The sequence below is a fragment of the Dromaius novaehollandiae genome, chromosome 4 (genome assembly GCF_036370855.1).
Source record: "Dromaius novaehollandiae isolate bDroNov1 chromosome 4, bDroNov1.hap1, whole genome shotgun sequence".
Taxonomy (NCBI): Eukaryota; Metazoa; Chordata; class Aves; order Casuariiformes; family Dromaiidae; genus Dromaius; species Dromaius novaehollandiae.
The window spans coordinates 5806252-5823237 of NC_088101.1; the positions used below are offsets into that span (position 1 = coordinate 5806252).

At 52.6% G+C, this 16986-nt stretch overlaps 1 protein-coding gene across 1 annotated transcript in view; it reads left to right on the top strand.

Moving 5' to 3' along the window:
- RBPMS (RNA binding protein, mRNA processing factor) overlaps positions 1-12790 on the top strand; it is a 47490-nt gene extending 34700 nt beyond the window's left edge. Inside the window, exons 7-9 of the mRNA XM_064510278.1 lie at positions 7350-7419; positions 9989-10094; positions 11111-12790. Coding sequence (XP_064366348.1) covers positions 7350-7412 — 63 coding nt within the window. The 3' untranslated portion in view covers positions 7413-7419; positions 9989-10094; positions 11111-12790. The remainder of the gene's footprint in view (positions 1-7349; positions 7420-9988; positions 10095-11110) is intronic.
- The last annotated feature ends 4196 nt before the right edge of the window (positions 12791-16986 follow it).

Here is a 16986-nt window from a genome sequence, read left to right on the forward strand (position 1 = left end):
TTGATACCAATCAGCCACAACTTCGCTCACCTTACCACCGTCCTTTCAAACCTGGTCCCCCGTCCCCCTGCCCCTACCCCTTCCCCTCAGTGCTCACCATATGACTAACCTCTGTCCAGCTAACAGACACTCCTTCCAGAGATTAATGATGTCACCTAAATCAAGCTGACACATACTGCCGGGACTGGTGGGACGAGATGACAGCACACTGCCTGATGTTCCCCAGACACCTCTCTCTTCCTTAATGCCTTCACTCTCGTCCACACTAGAGACCGGGGCAGCTAAGGGAGACCTCATGGTGCCCTCCCTCTCCATATGTGGTGACCGGCCAGGGCTGGGCCATCTGTTTGGGCTGAATTATCTGGAAGGGAATTTGTGTTGCACACATGTGTGTGCATTTGAGGTGAGTCTGCGGAGCTGGCAGCTCCGGTCCTAGCTAGAAGGAGCAGGACGTGGGGCACCTGCATGCAGACACAGATGGTCCTGCAGTGGTGTTGCTGGAAGGCACGTTGTCTGCCCCAAGGGCTGTAGGAGGGAGGACATCGCTGTGACCTGGCTAAGGAGTGTGAGGGACCTTCTGAGCCCTCTGAGGAGCCCCATGGCATCTGGGAGCCCTTCTCTGTCGATGTGGGGCAGCGGCCCTGCTGTACTGTCTGCTGCCAGTATGGAAACAAGGGTCACCATCTCCTGTGCCACCCAGTGCCAGGGGTGTCTCGGCATCACCTGGGCCCCAGCTCACACACAGCGGTGCAGAGGTCGCAGTGGTAACTGTCCCTGCACAGTGGATGCATCTGGCAGCCAGGTGTGGACATCAAAAGCTCGGTCCCCCAGCTCTAGTGCGGCACACAGGTGGGGCAGCCAGCTCCCAGCCTGGAACGGCTCCAGAGAGGTGCCCGGTGCTGATCCAAGTGCAAGGGGCCCTGGGAGCCCCTTTGCCACTTGGGTGCTTTGCAAGCAGTAGGCAGCAACCCAGGCCAGGCAAGCAGCCAGCCTCCAGCAGGCTGGTGGTCAGGGCAGTACGTGGGAAGTCAGCTGCAGCCTGCATTTCCAGCCACTTCTGGGCTGTAACAGGGCCATTTCCTAACGCCATCTGAAGAGTGCATGGAAACTTGGGAGCTGGAATGAGGGCAGTGAATTTGGGGGTTGAAGCAAAGCAACTTTGACAGGAAGGAGAAGGAAAATGAAGCCCAAATGGAGGGCCCATATTTTATTCACGATGTGTGGTTGAGCAAGCAGGGAGCGGAGCTGACCCTGGCAGCATGGCTGCTCCCTGCAAAGCGAGAGGCAGAAAGCCCAAGTAATGTGCTCTCTGTCACAAGCACTTTTCTGCTCATTGCACCCCGCTAGCTGAAACCACTAATGGCCCATGATAGCAGCATACAGCAGTTAAAAATTAACAACCAACCCAGAAAGAAGAGGAAAGAAAAGGAGGTTGAAAAAAAAAAAAAACCCCAGAATTAAATATGGTAGATGAGCAGGTGCCATCGGCTCATCCCGGCACGGGTGCCCATCCTGGGGAAGCTGCGGCCTTTGCCATGTTGGCATGGTGGCTGGGCCCCATCTCTGCCCTCTCCCACCACTCTTTCCTCCGCACTTGCTACCCAGCCCCTCCTGCTGCTGTGTGCGTTTATCTGATGTCCCTGGGGACAGGGTATTTCATTCATGGCAGATAAGTCATGCACCAAGGCCCTGGATGGGGGTAGCAGAGATGAGTGGTCTTCTGGCCCATGTTTTTGCAGAAAATCGGTGCAAAGCTCCCGCATAAGCTTACATGTTGTTATAGGGCTTCTGCAAAATGTGTTGTGCCTTCTCTAACACTGTCCTCATCCTGGGGGCCAAAACTGTGACTCCTCTTTGGGTTTCTTGGAGAGGATACCATCCCAGCTGCCTGATGTGATCACTCGGGCCAGTGCTGTCTGTGCCCAGCCCCGTGCCCCTCTCACCACGATGGGTTTGGGGGGCTGCAGACCTGGTCTGAACCCCATGCACTATCTGTTGCAAGATGCATTTTGTTTGCTTCGAAGCACAGGAAGAGCGATTTTTCTCCCAAGACTCTGATACCTGCTCGAGCCTTTTCACAGGCTGATAAAAAGATAGGAGGGATGGTGGAAAGGAAGGACTTGTGCCTCTGAGGTCTCTGTGTGAAGCCATGACTTGGTAAAACCCCAGAAAGGCCTTTCAACTGCACAGTAGTTTTGCTTTCTCTTAGCAGAGTTCGAGAGGAGGAAAATCCTGTGTCCAGAGGAGCTGGTAAAATTTAGAGGGTGATGGTTAGCAAGAGGTTTTCTCCATTTGTGGCTGATAGGTGCCTGTCCTATCCTGAGACCAGCTTGCTTTGCAGCGCCAGCCTCCAGCTCTCATCTCAGGTGATCTCCACAGCTGAGGCAGCCATCTGGAGCAGCCAGGAAGCATTTCCCCGCTGGTCAGAAACAGGCGGCTCTTCTCATTGCAGCCAGCGGCCAGGGCTGTGAGGTGCCGGCACGCAGGATGTTGTTAAAGGCCCCGAGGTTTGCTCCTCTCTGTTGGCTCCAGTTTGGCCGCGAGCTGAAGGAAATGAGCAAATGGAAACAGATTTGCTAGATAAGCTCCACAGCATCCGAAAGGCTTTTGGCCCCAGCCTACCATCCCCACAAGCACAGTGCTCCTGCAGAGGTTAGCAAGAATGGCATTAGCCATTTATTTGCAAGACCACGTGCACTTCTGGTTATCCGAACCTGCTTGTTGTAAAGCGTGGCCATTACTGGGAGCTGAACGCAGGAAGCCTGGGTTACAGCCATCTGTTAAACTCTGGAGAAATGAGCTTTTCAACACAGGCAGTGATCAGAGGGAGGGCGATTTGCTAATCCTGCAACTGAGATTGGAGGAAAACTGCTTGGCTTAAAAACAAATTTTAGCATTTGGACAAAACTCCAGCTTTTCAGGCCCTGCTGTTTATAGGAAGAGCGATGGTAAATATTATTGCAGATACATTCTTTTCTTGTCACATAGCTGTTAACGGCCAGCACCTGCACTGTTTTGGAGGCACAGGAAATGTCCGGATAATTGCTTTGGTGTTTGGTTAGAAGGAAACGGTCATGTAAGTGCGGTCCTTGCTCTCTGAGGTTTGCAAATGCAAAATATCCACATGGTGCTTGCGGCTTGTCAGCTCTAACCCGAGCAAGCAATTGCCAGCATTCCCATGCTGCATTACTTGTATCTCTTGACCTGGGAAGTGGAGCCACTAAAATAAGAACTGAGCTCTGCAGGGGCAGCATTATAGCAGCACGGTGTCTGCAGAGATGCTCAGCTGCAGGCAAATGCAGCTGTGCAGAGCACACTTGTACTGTGCACCCACCAAGCACACGGCACTTGTGACTATACACAAGGGCTTTCTCTCAGGTACTGCTGAGCCAGCCTGGGACTGTGGGCATGCTCTGGTTTGAAGTGTTTTGTTTTGTTTTGTTTTGTTTTTTTTCTGATCAGGCACAAACCTGAGTGTCAGAGTCATTTCTTGTCATTACATGTGACCCTACTTGCTCGCTAGCAGTAACTAAGTTAAATTTTGATGTAATTGATATATTCTATCTACTTCTGCCTAGAACGCGGTCTATTTTAATATAGAAAGTCCTTTCTCAGTGCCTGTCTTTAAGCCGCTGAGCAGAGTCGTCGTGTGCTATTAAAGCTCCTCTGGCTCCCGCTGAGACAGCTGATGTCTCAGCCGAGTGGTGCAGCGCCGGCCAGCCACACTCGCTCCTCCATGCTGCAGCTGGCAGGCAGTGTGGTCTGCCAGCTCCTGCAGCAGCACCATGTCTGACCAGGGGGAAACCCCCACCGGTTTGGGCCATGTGGAGATGGCCTCTAGCCACTCTTGCATGTGCCTGTGATGTGAGGAGCACATCTGGGCAGCAGAGCACCCAGCTCAGGGTGCTATGTTGATGCTAGCTGAACAGACCTGTGCAAAAACATCACAAAAGAGGCAGTTTTATGATAGAAATGTGCCTTACTGGAGAATTTCAGACACAGGGCTGTCACTAGCTTGTGGTGGCCTTCAGTGAAACACCCTAAAGCGTGGTCAGCAGTCAGGTGCAGGCACAATATAGCAGCTGGGCAGTAATTTGGAGGGTGTGAAGTAGGGGTAGGGGTTTTCTCAGTCCCTGTGTCTAGCCTGCACAAGATAATTCCCATAGGCACCTTAATCAAACTCCTCTTCACCATAACAAGAGCCCCGCAGACCTGCCTGCTGCAGAGGAAGAGGCAGCCTGCAGACACGGGCTGTGCTCTTCGGTTGGAGATGGTGAGTGCTGTTGGAGAAGTGCTGGCAGAGGGGGTGGCAGAGCAGGCACATGCCGGACACATCCCCACACACAACTCTGTGGCTCAGAGAAATGGCTTGGCAAGCAGGGAAGAGAGAAGCTGGCGCATCACTTCTGAGGGTGCTTTTCTAGCTGATACTTCCTGCACATGGTGGGTGTTGGCCAAACCCCTTCACCCGCTGCAGGGAATGCCCTGGGAAGCTGGTGCCGGACCGTGCTCGTTGGATGCCTGCTCATTTCCAAGTGGCAGCAGAGCTTGCCATAGTGCTCCTAGGCACAATTCGCACGTTTCTCAAGCAAAGGCACATGCAGTTGGCACAAAGTCCAGGGAAAGGTCAGCTCTGGATCAGTCTAAGATACCAGCTGAATGTGAAGCTGCTACCTTTTTTCCATCTGGAAAGGACCCAAAGAAAAGCACCAGCAGTAAGTGAAGATGCCAGAGCATAAAACACTAATGCACTGGTTGGGTTCTCAGGATGGGGGGACACCCTTTTGCAGCAAATGGTGTGCAGGCACTTCCATGTGACAAATGCTGCTTCTGCTCAGTTGGCCTCTCTTGGGGAAGTCGCAGTCATTTATATTCTCTCTTGGTTACAGAAGATCAGCCTGGAAAGGAGCGGAAAGTGCCTGTGCCCCTCTTCTCAAAGCCATACAGGGCATGCTGAACATGTGCTGGCGCCTGGCATGATTTCCCTCGGGATTTGCATCTGGCATCTCCCCCCTCCAAGGCTCTCCTGAGGAAAGGAGGTAGTGAGGCCTGGGCGCCGGGCTGGCAGCACTGTCCAAGCTCAGCTCCAGGCACCAGTGCCGTGATCCCTGAGGGAGCAATGCTGGCAAACCTGCCGCCAGCCCTACCCCTACTACCTCAGTGATGAAATACTCTGATCCCCACCTTGGGGCACAGCTTGGAGGTGGCAGGAAGCCAGAAATGGTGCTGGATACTTAGGTTGCCAAATCTCTGACCAGAAACCCAAAAGGCATTTGAAGATATATTATCTGGTATTATTATACCCACACTGCGGCATGTGCTGCTTCTCTTGGATGGGCTGAGAGGGAACGGGTCCCAAGCAGTGCCACCTCACAGCCCCATCAGGGTCCTTAGGGCCATGTCCTCATGGGTGCCACCACCTTCGTGCTGGTGGCCAGGCCCCACTGCTCTCCAGTGGAAGGATATTTTCCTTCTGGCCCATCAGAGTTTCTCCTCCTGCAGCTTGTGCCTGGTGGCTCTTGTCCTTTCGCACCATCTTTCCTGTGACTCCCATTAAGTGGTGGTGGACAGCAGGTAGGTTAGGCAGGGAGGCAGCCTCTCCTCGTGCACCACGTGCCCCAGCTCCAAGTACCTTTGTGGCCTTTCTTTGGCCTCACCCTGTTCTGCTGATGCTTCATGACAGGGTGGACAGTCTCAAGCTGCTGTAATTCACTGGTTTGGGCTCAGCAGGGGATGACTCTAGATCGGCAGCATCTCCAACTTGACCCCTAGGGGCAACGGGCCAACTGTGGAAAGGGTGGCACAGGGCACTGTGGCAGCAGGCACAGCACAGGGACCACGCCACCTTGCCTGCCTCCATTCTTGCCTCTTCTCCTCCCTGTCAACCCCCAGCAGCTGGGGGTCCTGGGTACCTTTTATCCGCTGTCTGCATCCTGGCTGCATGCAGCCTCCTCCTTTGGGACCACTGCCTACTCCCACAGCAGCAGCACAGCTCTCCTCCTGAGAGGCAGCTTCGGCTCTGCTCAGGGACTGGTGACTTCCCAGGGGCAGAGGCCCCCAGGCAGAAGTAACCGTGAGGTGTTTCCTTTTCTTATCCACACAGCCACACACACAGCTTCCTAGCAGGGCTGTTTTCAGCATGGTGAGGAAGGTTGCATCATTACCTTCCCCATAACCCCTGGGTGCCGCTGTGCCTGTGCTCGGAGCTGAAGCCTGTCCTCACCCCCTCCCAGCTGCTGGTGTTGAGGAGCGGCAGTGATTTGGTGGGTAGCAGCAGAGAGGGGGTGCCACCACCCAAACTGGAGCCAGTTTCTGCAGGGTCACCTCCCTGCAAGCTGCATTACAGGAGAATTTGCTGTGAGTTGCATCAGGTGAAAGATCTGTTGTGGAGCACTAGCAAGTACCTGGGCAACTCAGCATGCTCTTTCCTTGCTCCGCTTGGGCATACAGACCAGGGAGCTATGGAGGAGCACTGCGCAACCAACCCATCACGGCAATGTACAGGAGCCCATCCTTCTGCAAGAGCTTGCTGTACAAGCTTTTTAACAAGATTCTGGCCAAAACTCAGTAGCCATTGCCACAGAACTGGCCAGCACCCAGCCTGAGATCAGTGACATGCAGGGTACAGAAGAAGAAATGCAATTGCAGGTTCCTCAATAGGCTGCTGCAGAAACCGCTGGGAGGGGGAGCTGCAGAATGGCTTGTCTGACTTCCTGTTAGCCAAGGGACTTGCGGAGTGCTGGATCTCTTGCCTTTGGCCAGGTAGCTCATACAGGAGCCCTTTGGCAGCTAATGGCAAGACTTGACTTGTGGAAGAAGTGTTGTTTGGAGAGGCAGTGGAGCAAACATCTGCCCTATTTTGTGAGTGCTTTAAGGTGTCAGAAGAGGGCCCAATGTCTGTGGTTCCCGCTCAGGGGGACTGTGATGGTGCCTTTCCCTTTGTGTTGCTGTCCCCACTGGGTCCCGTATGTGACTTTCGCAGCTGTCCCTCCAGCCTCTTCTCGACTCCCCCTGCCTGTTCTGCTGTCCCTGTGGCTGCAGGCAGCAACACGAGGTGGGGAAGAGACCTTGGGACCCTGGGCTGCAGTGCCGTGGGGATGCAGACAGGCACTGTGGACAGCAGCCTGGGCAAACCAGAGCTGGAAGCAATCTGCTGCCCCTGTCCCCAGCTTGCATTTTGACTCCGTCTGTCCTTTGCCTGGAGACAGGAGGACACAGAAGAGGAAGGCCGGGGGGACAGGTCAGGAAATCGGAGCCCAGAAGTGCCTGGCTCTTTCAGAGCCTGGGTTTTGAGCGATGTTGGGAGCCCAGTGCCGCCTGTCTTACCTCTGCCTCTCTTGTCTTTCCAGATGCGCTGGCTCCCTCCCTCCGAGGCTGGTTCTCAGGGCTGGAAGTCCCGTCAGTTCTGCTGAATGCCATGTAAGTGCAGCGCTGGCACTTGGCACCGCGGCCAGCCCCTCCCACGCGCCGCTGCGACCCCTAGCTCTGAACAAGCCTAGAGATGGTGGGAGGGCACTGGGTGGGGGGTGGGGGGCCTCACGTTGTGCCCCATGCTGAGCCTTGAGGCAGTTGCCCGCTTTGGCTTCTCCAAGTCCCCAGGTCCCTTCCTTGGCCATGTGCCTGCTTTCATCCTCTTGCAGCCTCCCTCAAGGGCACAGGCCTATGCGCTGGCAGGGACCAGCTTGCTGGGCAGTCATTCCAGCACTGCCCGGGCACACAGAGCTGTCTGAGAAGTTGCAGGTGGCACATCAAGCCCCAGTCCCTGGTGTCATGGGGCCCGTGCCATTTCCAGCACTTTCCATGAGCTCCTGGCCATCATCTCACCGTCCCCAGCCATGCTGCCATGCAGAAGGATGGCACCACAGGGCCTCAGGTTCGGTGCCTGGGACTGCTCCAGGCACGCTCCAGCAGCGCCAGGGGGGTAGCGTGCGCAGCCTGCCCCAGCGCTGGCATTAGGGAGGCCGTTTCTCGGCAGGTGCCTCATGGCTGAGGGTTGCAGCACAAGAGAAGGCTGATGGCAACTGGGAAAGGTTCAGAGAAGAGCTGGTACAGCCTTATTCAAAAGAAGGAGGAACATACATAAAAAAAGACCATAGCAGGACAAACCAAAGGTCTGTCTGGTGCACAATCCTGTCTCCAGTGGTGGCCATAAGCAGATGCATGGAGAAGAGTTAGAACAGGCCAAGCAGAAATGCTATTTCCCAGTCTCCGGGAACTTCCAGTACAGGGTGTTTCTTGAATCAGATATGGTTTCTGGCAATGGGTTTCTTTTCCAAATATTCTTGACCCCACATAAGAGACTTGAGCAGGCTCTGCAGGAAGAGATGCTTGATAGCACATACCGAACAAGCAGGCGAGCCTGGCCCGGAGTGCAGCCAGTGCACGGACAGCAGCAAGGACTTGGCTCAGTCCTGGCAAACACAGCTCCTCCTGAGAACAACTCACTGGGACGTGGTGCCCTCCTCATCCCCTCCATGCTTGAGGTCAAGAAAGGGATGTCTTGCTGAGCGATGGGTGTCTGTGGGGCTTCAATGCCATCCTCAACGCTTTCCCAGTATCTCGGTGTCCCCGTTATGGTGTACTAGAAAGGTGGATGCGTGTCTCCCCAGGCTGTGCTACTTCAGGAGACGAGCCACACGCTCTTGGCCAGCCTTGCCCACAGCGAATGCCTGCTGGGGAGGTGTGGAGACAGTGTGGGTTCTGCAAACCAAGTTGGTACCAGGGGCTCTGCTCTTCCCTGCCTGGCTCAAGACAGCCTCCATCTCTGAGTGCAATGCAAGCATCTCATTAAAACTTAATGAAAAATCTCTTGGCAGCCTGGGGTGACTGGGTGGCCAAAATGAAAAGCATGGCGTTACTAAGCACCAGGCTGCTTGCTGCATTGGGGGGCAGAGGGCTGATTTGATTACACTTGGGACCTCTTTGGATGGAAAAAGTCTTGAAAGGGAGGTTGGAAAGATAAGTTCTGCAAATAACTCAGCCTTTAGTGGATAAATAAACGATGGAGAGTAAAATGGAAGATTGACGCAGAGTACCATGTGCACCACTATCCCAGGCTGCCCTGACTATTGCAGGTGACGCCCCCGCCGCCAGCCAGCAGAGGGGCTGCTGTCCACCCATATACACTGTTAGCGCCCAGCCTGCTGCACTCTGCAAGAAAGCTGAAGAACTGGAAGGGAAAACTCATCGGAAACACCCTTGGGGAGGCTCCTGTGCCATGTCTGCACCCACCCACGGAGAAATCCCAGCAACCGCAATGAGGCAGAGGCCCCAGCGCCTAGGTGTGCTGCTGGCATTAGCTGCCTGTGTCCCCATCCCTTCTGAGCAGCTGCAGCCAAGTGCTACTGCTCTGCCTCTGTGGTGCAGAGTGGGCCCCGCACACTGGCACCCCCAGGGAGGGCAGGATGACTGCCTGTGGCAAGGGCACTGCATTGCAGCAGCCAACCTGAAACTTCTTGTATCTGCAAAGCATTTGCCAGCTATTTTAGGCCCAGTGGATAAAAATAGGAAGTGTTGAGGCTTTGGGAACCAGTGGTTCTTCCAAAATATGGAGCGTGCCAATGTTTCCAGCTAAAACGTAAGCAAAGCCGTATTTGGGAATGGGAGACAAGCAGCTCCCTTGGAGCAGATCTGCATGCCCAGAGCAATGCAGGCCTGCTCAGCCAGCTGCCATCCTGCAGGGTCACCCAGGCTGGCAGTGGCCGTGGCTTCTGTGGGGTGTGGTGGGGACAGATGCTGCCCAGGCAGGGAGGTGAGGACCTCCCACTGCCTGCTAGGCTCCTCCGGCCAGAAAAGGCTGTGGCATGGCAACACAGGAGAAAGGGTTTCGCTGCTGCTCTCGTTCCCCCAGCCTCCCTTGAGGCTGCAGCTACCCTGGGACTGCTCCGGGAGGCCTGGCTGGAGTTGGGGCAGCCCCACACAGCTGAGGCCAGTGCGTGGCCATGGCTGCCGGCTGGGTGTCCCTAACCCTTTCTGTGTCCTCTCGCAGGTCTCAGGTGTGTGATGGTGGCCTACAGTCAGTCTTGTGGGTATTAATGGAGTCTTCCAAGGTGGCTACTGGGTTCTCGAGCTCTCCACAAAACCACAGTGTGCTGGTAAGGCTGCTGCAAGTCTCCCAGCCCACCAGTGCCGGCTGGGTGAGGGGGCTGCTTGTGTGCCATTCCCCACAGCAGGACACGGTTGGGTTTTGCTGCCCCTGTGGGGGGGTGAGGAAGCAAATGGGACATCCCTGAAGAAGCTGGATGCCGCCCTGGCGACTGGCGGGAACTGAGTGGGAATGGGCAGGGAGCAGAGGAGGCAGCAATGGGGAGCGAAGCAGGCTCTTCCCCACAGAGGCTGCCCTGCTTGGTGCTGTCGCCACTCCCATTCCCACTGTGGCATGGTGCGACTTCTCCAGAGCCTTAACTGCAGCTCTGCATTTCCTGCCTTTATCATTTGTATCTGGGGGAGAGTTTCAACAGCCTTGGAATGTCTCTCAGCTTTAAATTACCCATTTGTAATCTCATCTGGCTGCCATTCTTGCTTCCTGCCTTGGATCAACGGAGGCTGAATTCCTCTTAAGTGCAAAATTCAACTCAAATTTAACTCTGAACTTCCCAGCTAGTACCACCTCAGTTAAATTCCCAGTGGCATACCAGGCTATGAGTGGGACAGCAAAGCCTGCACCTTTCCACAGCAGGAATTCAAGGTCCATAGTAAATATTTTTAGCTGCCTTGGAGAGGAAATCTGGAAATTGCGCAGGTCCCCACACTCTGGGTGCTGTGGAAGTACACACATGTAGCTCCCTGGTGTTTGGATGCCCTAAACACCCAGTCCTCATACTCTGGTGGCACAGCAACTGCTGGCAAGGCTGGGATGAGCCCTTGAGCCAGCCCAGAGGTGCACAGGCACTTGCTCGTCTCTTCCTGTGGCGCACAGCACAATAGGAGGGAGCTCGCAGGGGCTAAAGCGATCCAGGGAGCAAGGGGAGTAATGAGGGAAGTACAGGAGCTTCTTCACCAAACATCTGGCAGAGGCGTCCAGGGCAGATATTAGCCACAACCCTTTTCCACCTTTGTCTCAGACCAACATCTCGGCTGCTTTTTAACATGTTTCTCTCTATTGTTACAGGCTTGAAAAAAACCTCACACAAGTTTGGATTCCTCCAAGACTTTCCCACAGCCTCTATCACACATCTGCTCTCCTAGAAGAAAACGAAAAGCATAACTAGTAATAATATTTTCTTCTTTTACACTGTATATTTGTAAGAAAGAGTGTGTTACTTCTGAAAGCATGGTTTGACAGGCATTGCTGTAGCGTTTGAAAAGTATTTTCAAACAGAACCATAGGAAAGCAGACTACAAAAGCAAAATGAGAGCAAGTATTTTTGTACCAAACTTTTTAAATAGGACAATCTTACACTGGGTTGGACCACAGTTTTTGTGCTTGACTTTTGAATGCGTGTAATTAAGAGTCTCTATTCTCCCCCTGTCCCACCCCACCAGCTGCATGTCAAAGGCATGATTTTAACCTGTGTGCAAATCTAAAGATGCGTGATTCAAGTTTGTAGGAATTGTGCTCCCCCTGGCACACAGCCTGCCAGGAATTAGTGCACTCTGGCTGTGTCAGAAACACATCTGTGTACACTTACAGTATTACAGTTTTATTCCCAGTTGTACCAAATGACACCAGGCAGGACAATCAGAAACTTTCTTACGGTGATTTTTTACCTTAGGGCTATGTTAATAGCTTGCTGTGCAAAGCTTCGGCGTGGTACAACACTTGGATCAGGGATGGGCAGAGAAAGCCCACATATGTAGCAAGGTGAGAATTTGCCTCCTTCTCCTGCCATGACTGCTTGAAGTTGTTATTGGCAATATAAACTGCTGTATGAGAAAACCAAACCTGCAATTCACCAGCTTACTCAAGGTTGGGCTGAAGTCCTGAGCAAGTTGAGGGACTTAAGACACATGCCTGCCATTATGCCAAAGCACTCTGCTGAGCTGGGATTTAAGAGTGAAGGTTGTGCCAGTCCAGCTGCTTGCTGTGTAGCATTTCTATGTTTCCACGTGTGAACAAAGACAAGAAGAGAGGCTTGCTAACATCACTGCAGCAGTATTTGTAATGTTTACAGAGACAGTGTACCAGCAAGGAGACTGTTTCAAGCAGTACAGTTCCTTATCCTTCTTGTTCCAGGAAATATTTCAAATAATAATAATAAAAAAAACCCAAAGTGACTTCAGTTTCTTGCAAAAAGAGGAGCAAAACTCTTCTCCTTTAATTGCCACTTATCCAACCCCTTTCCTGCAGGGAGAGCAGTGCTGCAGGGTACACTGAGCTTAGCTGCTGCTAAATGGATGTCCAAGTTTCACCATAGTTGGTTTCACAGCTGTACTGAAGACACAAGGCTTTGTTAAACATCATAAACTTCTTTTTTTTCCTCTTTCCTTTTATTTTGTGGGCGGGCCAAAATACAACCGCTGAGAATTTCGGCTTCCAGAACCTTGTTGGGGGATGAGACGGTGAAAAGGAAACTGGCTCATTTGGGTTTTCTATAAAAAGTGGAATTGTTAAAGGTGATTTGAGAACAAATCAATTCCAAGACAAATGATCAAGTGGATCTAAAAGGAATGATACCAGCATTTCTAAGCAACGGACTAACTCCTTTAGCAAACTATTTCCTGTATTTTGTTTTGTGGAGAAGAGAGGAAAGAAGCTTCCACATTGTCTACTCCGCTTTTGGAAATATGTTTAAAGGTACTTTTCTATTGTAATTTTTTTAAAAATAAAACCAGTGATTATTATAACTTATGCCCAGAGTGCCATGTGCTGTGTATCTGGTTAGGAACAGAGCAGTGAGTCCTGGTTGAACCCTGCAGTGTGCTAGTCCTTTCGAGGCACAGGGCCCTGCTCTCTGGAAAGGAATATGGACACTTAAACAGCACCTAAAACAATTTAATGAGGAGTCTTTGTTTGCAATGAGCCATCATCCACTATCAAAAATCAACCCAAGAGGATGTCAGGTCAATTCTCAGGGCAGGAAGGAACAGTTCAGGTTTTGTTAGCCTTGGAATAAAGGAAGGTGAACATAGCGCTGACTGCAAGCGCAGAGATGGAGCATCACACAGCCAGCTGGCCATGACTTGCACTCCACAGAGGCGAGGTGAAGATCCCAAACACCCTGCTGAGCCCCAGGCACCAGGGAACGGCAACCCAGCACCCTTCTTTCTTCCTCAGGGTGGGGGTGAAGGCAACACTTCTAATAGATGCAGCAATTTTTCAGGGCAGATACTGTCTACTGAGATTGCTTAGATCTTTAGGAAAGCTCCAAAATCCAGGCTGGAAGAGATCAGCAGGCTTTAAAGAAATGACTCCAAGTGTACAAAGATGTTATCAGTTAGTTTTTAAACCTACTAATCTTGGCGCTGAGCACAGAAGCTAAGCTGCGATTTTCCATGAGCTCAGCCCATAGGAGCTCAGCCATAGAAGAGGCAAATGTAACATAGAGACAAAGGGCTAGACTTTGTTTTTTAAACATGCTAAGAATTTTTTAAAAAGCTGTCTGTAAGTCTGAGCTACAAATTCCGCCCCCTGCCAAACAAATGTGACCAACTTCTCTAGCAGCCTCAGCCAACAGACTGGACTCTTACAATGAAGTACCAGTAGCGAGCTCCAGCTTAGCAAAAGCAGCCTTGAGAATCATGTTTAAATGACATTAAAGCACACTACAAGCTTTTCAGGATGGAAGAAAAAGGTACAGCGTTATTTGAAACCCCTGGCTGTCAGAGACGAGCTGCAGAGTTAAGCCCTTAATGTAGATGCTAATCCCCCTGCGGCCACTGCAAGCCCCAGCTTTCTTCCCAAGTTGCATTTGGAGAGGAGGTTTGCTGGCAGGCCTGGGGTAGGAGGGGAAGAGAGCGACAAGCTGCGAGAACAAAATGAACTCATTGCTCAGCCTAACTGCTCTTCAGAGCAGCGGTAACTGGCTGACACCACCATCCTGAGCACTGCTGCTAGTGAAAGATGCTGACGCTTTTGGGAGCAGATTCAGTAACAAACATCCTGCAGCTAAGAAAGCCATGAAACAAGCAGCCCTCATTATGTCCTCCTGGACTTTGCCTGGGCACAGTATCTGCACAGTCATATCTGCCCTGTGAAAAGAAGCAGGGCCCTACTGAAAATATGTAATCTCTCAAACCATTTTTTTTCCTCTAAATCAAAATGTTTTTGGTTCTGTGCTGATTCCCATTACTCTCATTAGCAAGGGGCAGGAGCAGCTGGGCTGCAACCCATTAGCACAGACCCCAGCGTCCCCTTTGCCCCTGACGAACTTTCTACACAGGGGCCCGAGGAACATTCTTTTCCAGTTACCATCGGACCACTTACAGGAAGCCCCAAGCTGCTGGCTGACACAAGCAGATTGCAAAACAGGGACTGGGACTCCCAGGCCAATGCTGGCATCAAGTACCAGGGATAGGCCTGGGGGAACAAACATGGAAAAACTGAGATGAGAAAATGCATGCTCATTGTTTCCAAAGTCTTTCTCTCCCCTCCCCCTTTCTCCCCCCACTGCTCCACAAGAAGACAGCTCCAGGAAGATGGGAGCAGCTCCTTCCGCATTCCTAGGCTGCCCTAAGGAGCTTGCAAGCAAGGAGGAGGAGGCCAGCAAAGCAATCTCTGAGGTCACTTGCCACTGACAGGCAGCAGGAAGCAAAGAGACAGTGAAGGCAGGAAAAAGACCATGCAGGACTGCAGAGAAATACACAGCACTAGCTCCCTGAATCTTGACAGGCACAACCAAGCTGCATGGCTTGGCCAGGCAGGGGAATTGCTGCAACATGGGCAAAGGGACAAGGAGGGGCCATGCGTGCAGGCAGCAGCAAAGACAGAGTGAGGGGGCCTGGAGGCAGTGGCTGGGACTGGGGGATTGTACCACAGGAACGGAGACACAGGTCTGCTAGGGCAGGGAGAGCAAAGGGCAGACGGAGCTGGCGCCAAGACACGGCCACAGTGCCCGCTGCCCAGATGGGGATGGGAGGAGAGATGAGTCCAGCCCCTGCTCCTGCAGACTCTTTTGGAAAGAGGGGAAGGAAGAACAGGGCTTAAGAGAGGAAAGACAAGATGGCACGGGGGTTTGGCTAACCAGCTTCAGAGGCTGAGGAGACATCCACAAAGGGTAAAACCAGCTGAGATGCAGGGTGGGAGAGAAGCCGTCACCATAACAGCGGAGAGGCGGCTCTGTGAAGACCCAGCACAGCAAGAATAGCTGAGGCCAGTAAGAGCCCCAGAGGCAGAGGGAGGATGCAGTGCTTACCGTGGATTCACTCCCCAATTCTGAAGGCTCGGGGAAATCAAAAGGCGTGAACAGGGACTGCACTGCCTGAGAGCTCCCAAGCAAGACAGTTCTGTGCTCCCTGCCCAGGCGAGCATCTCCACCAGCACAAGAAGGCTGTATGTGCCCTGGAAAACACCCTGCTAGAGCATCAGCTGTCCCCATGACCCTGGGAAGGATGGGGATAACCACACACACGGGATTTTGCAACACACCTGAAAGCCTAAAGTTTACCTTGCAAAGCATCAGCACCCAAAATGGGGGTAGCCCTCACCAAGCCCGACAGTGCCTGCACAGAAGACTTCCTCAGGCGTCGGTGCCCCAACAGGGGGGGAAGAGATTCAAAAACCAGAGCTGAGCACGGTTCCCCAGATCCATCTCCAGCACTGAAGGCTGTCCAGAAAGCCAGGCTTCACCTAGCATTTAAATGCTGCTGTTTGCCTCACTGTCCTGCTAGAAACAGAATTGAAGGTGGTGCTTAAAAGCAAAGCTAAGAAATACCATTAGCAGATCCCAAAATATTTCTAAAACATGGGGAGGTCAACCATTAGCAGAGTCTGTGCTTCATCTCTGAGGTCTCCATAATTAATAGCTAGCTCCCAAGGGAACAGAGGAGACAACATAACTGATGGAGACAGAAGAGAATCACACAGGTACTTCATGCCTTGGGTATAAGCCTAGAAGTGCAGGTACAGTCAAAAAATTAACTTAATGGAAGGAAAACCTCCTGCCTCAGCCACCATTTTCCTCTGCTGTGCTTCCACTCTGCGCGACACCCCAGCCCGCAAGGCTGATGGAGTCCAACACATGGGCTCCAACTACAGAAGCACTGACAGGTTTTCAGAGCCCAAGAGCAGGGCAGCTGGGGCTTGGTCTAGGTGATGCTTGAAACATCCAAGGACAGAGCCACTCCCTCCCTTTTTCTTTTTTTTTTTTTTTCTTTTTTCAATTACAAGGCATCATCCCCCCAGCTACCTCCTTGTCTTACCGAGTTGGCTCAGGGTCCCCTCTTCCTCACAGGCCCTGGGACCTAGCCTTGACCTTCCCTGGTAGCCCCCACCAGACCCTCTCCAGTTTCCCCACATCCCTTTTCAATGGAAGGCCCAAAACTGGACGCCATAGCCAGGTGCAGCCTCCCCTGGGCTGAGCTACCCTCACTCTGCTGGCCACAGGCCTGTTCATGTGGCCCAGGACACAGCAACGCAATAGCCAGCACACCCGAGAACTCGCTTCCCTGCAGAGAGCCCTGCTGTGTTCAGACAATCCTTCTGTCCTGGGGAATTGTCATTCTTTCCTATCTGCTTTAAGGGGAGGTGTCCAGAGATCCTGCACAAGACTGACAAGACAGACGTGGTTAGGGATACACCTACAGAGCCAGAGCAACGGACCCAGGAAATAATACAAAAGCAGACCCTCCCTCAGCAGAAATGCTCCGGGGTTTTGTAGACTCAGTGGCGAGGATAGAGCCCCAAGCCACCTGGTCTGCTGCATTATAACAAAACGCAGGCCCAGGGGTCCTGGCTGACACAGTGCTGCCATTTGTACACCCCCAGAGCCAGGCTGGGCAGTGCTGAAGCAGTGCAAGGTACCCGAGATGGCTGGGGATGCTGTTCCAAGGTTGACTCCTCTCCTGGTGACAACTCAGTGGTGGACCTTGATTAGCCAACTGTATCCC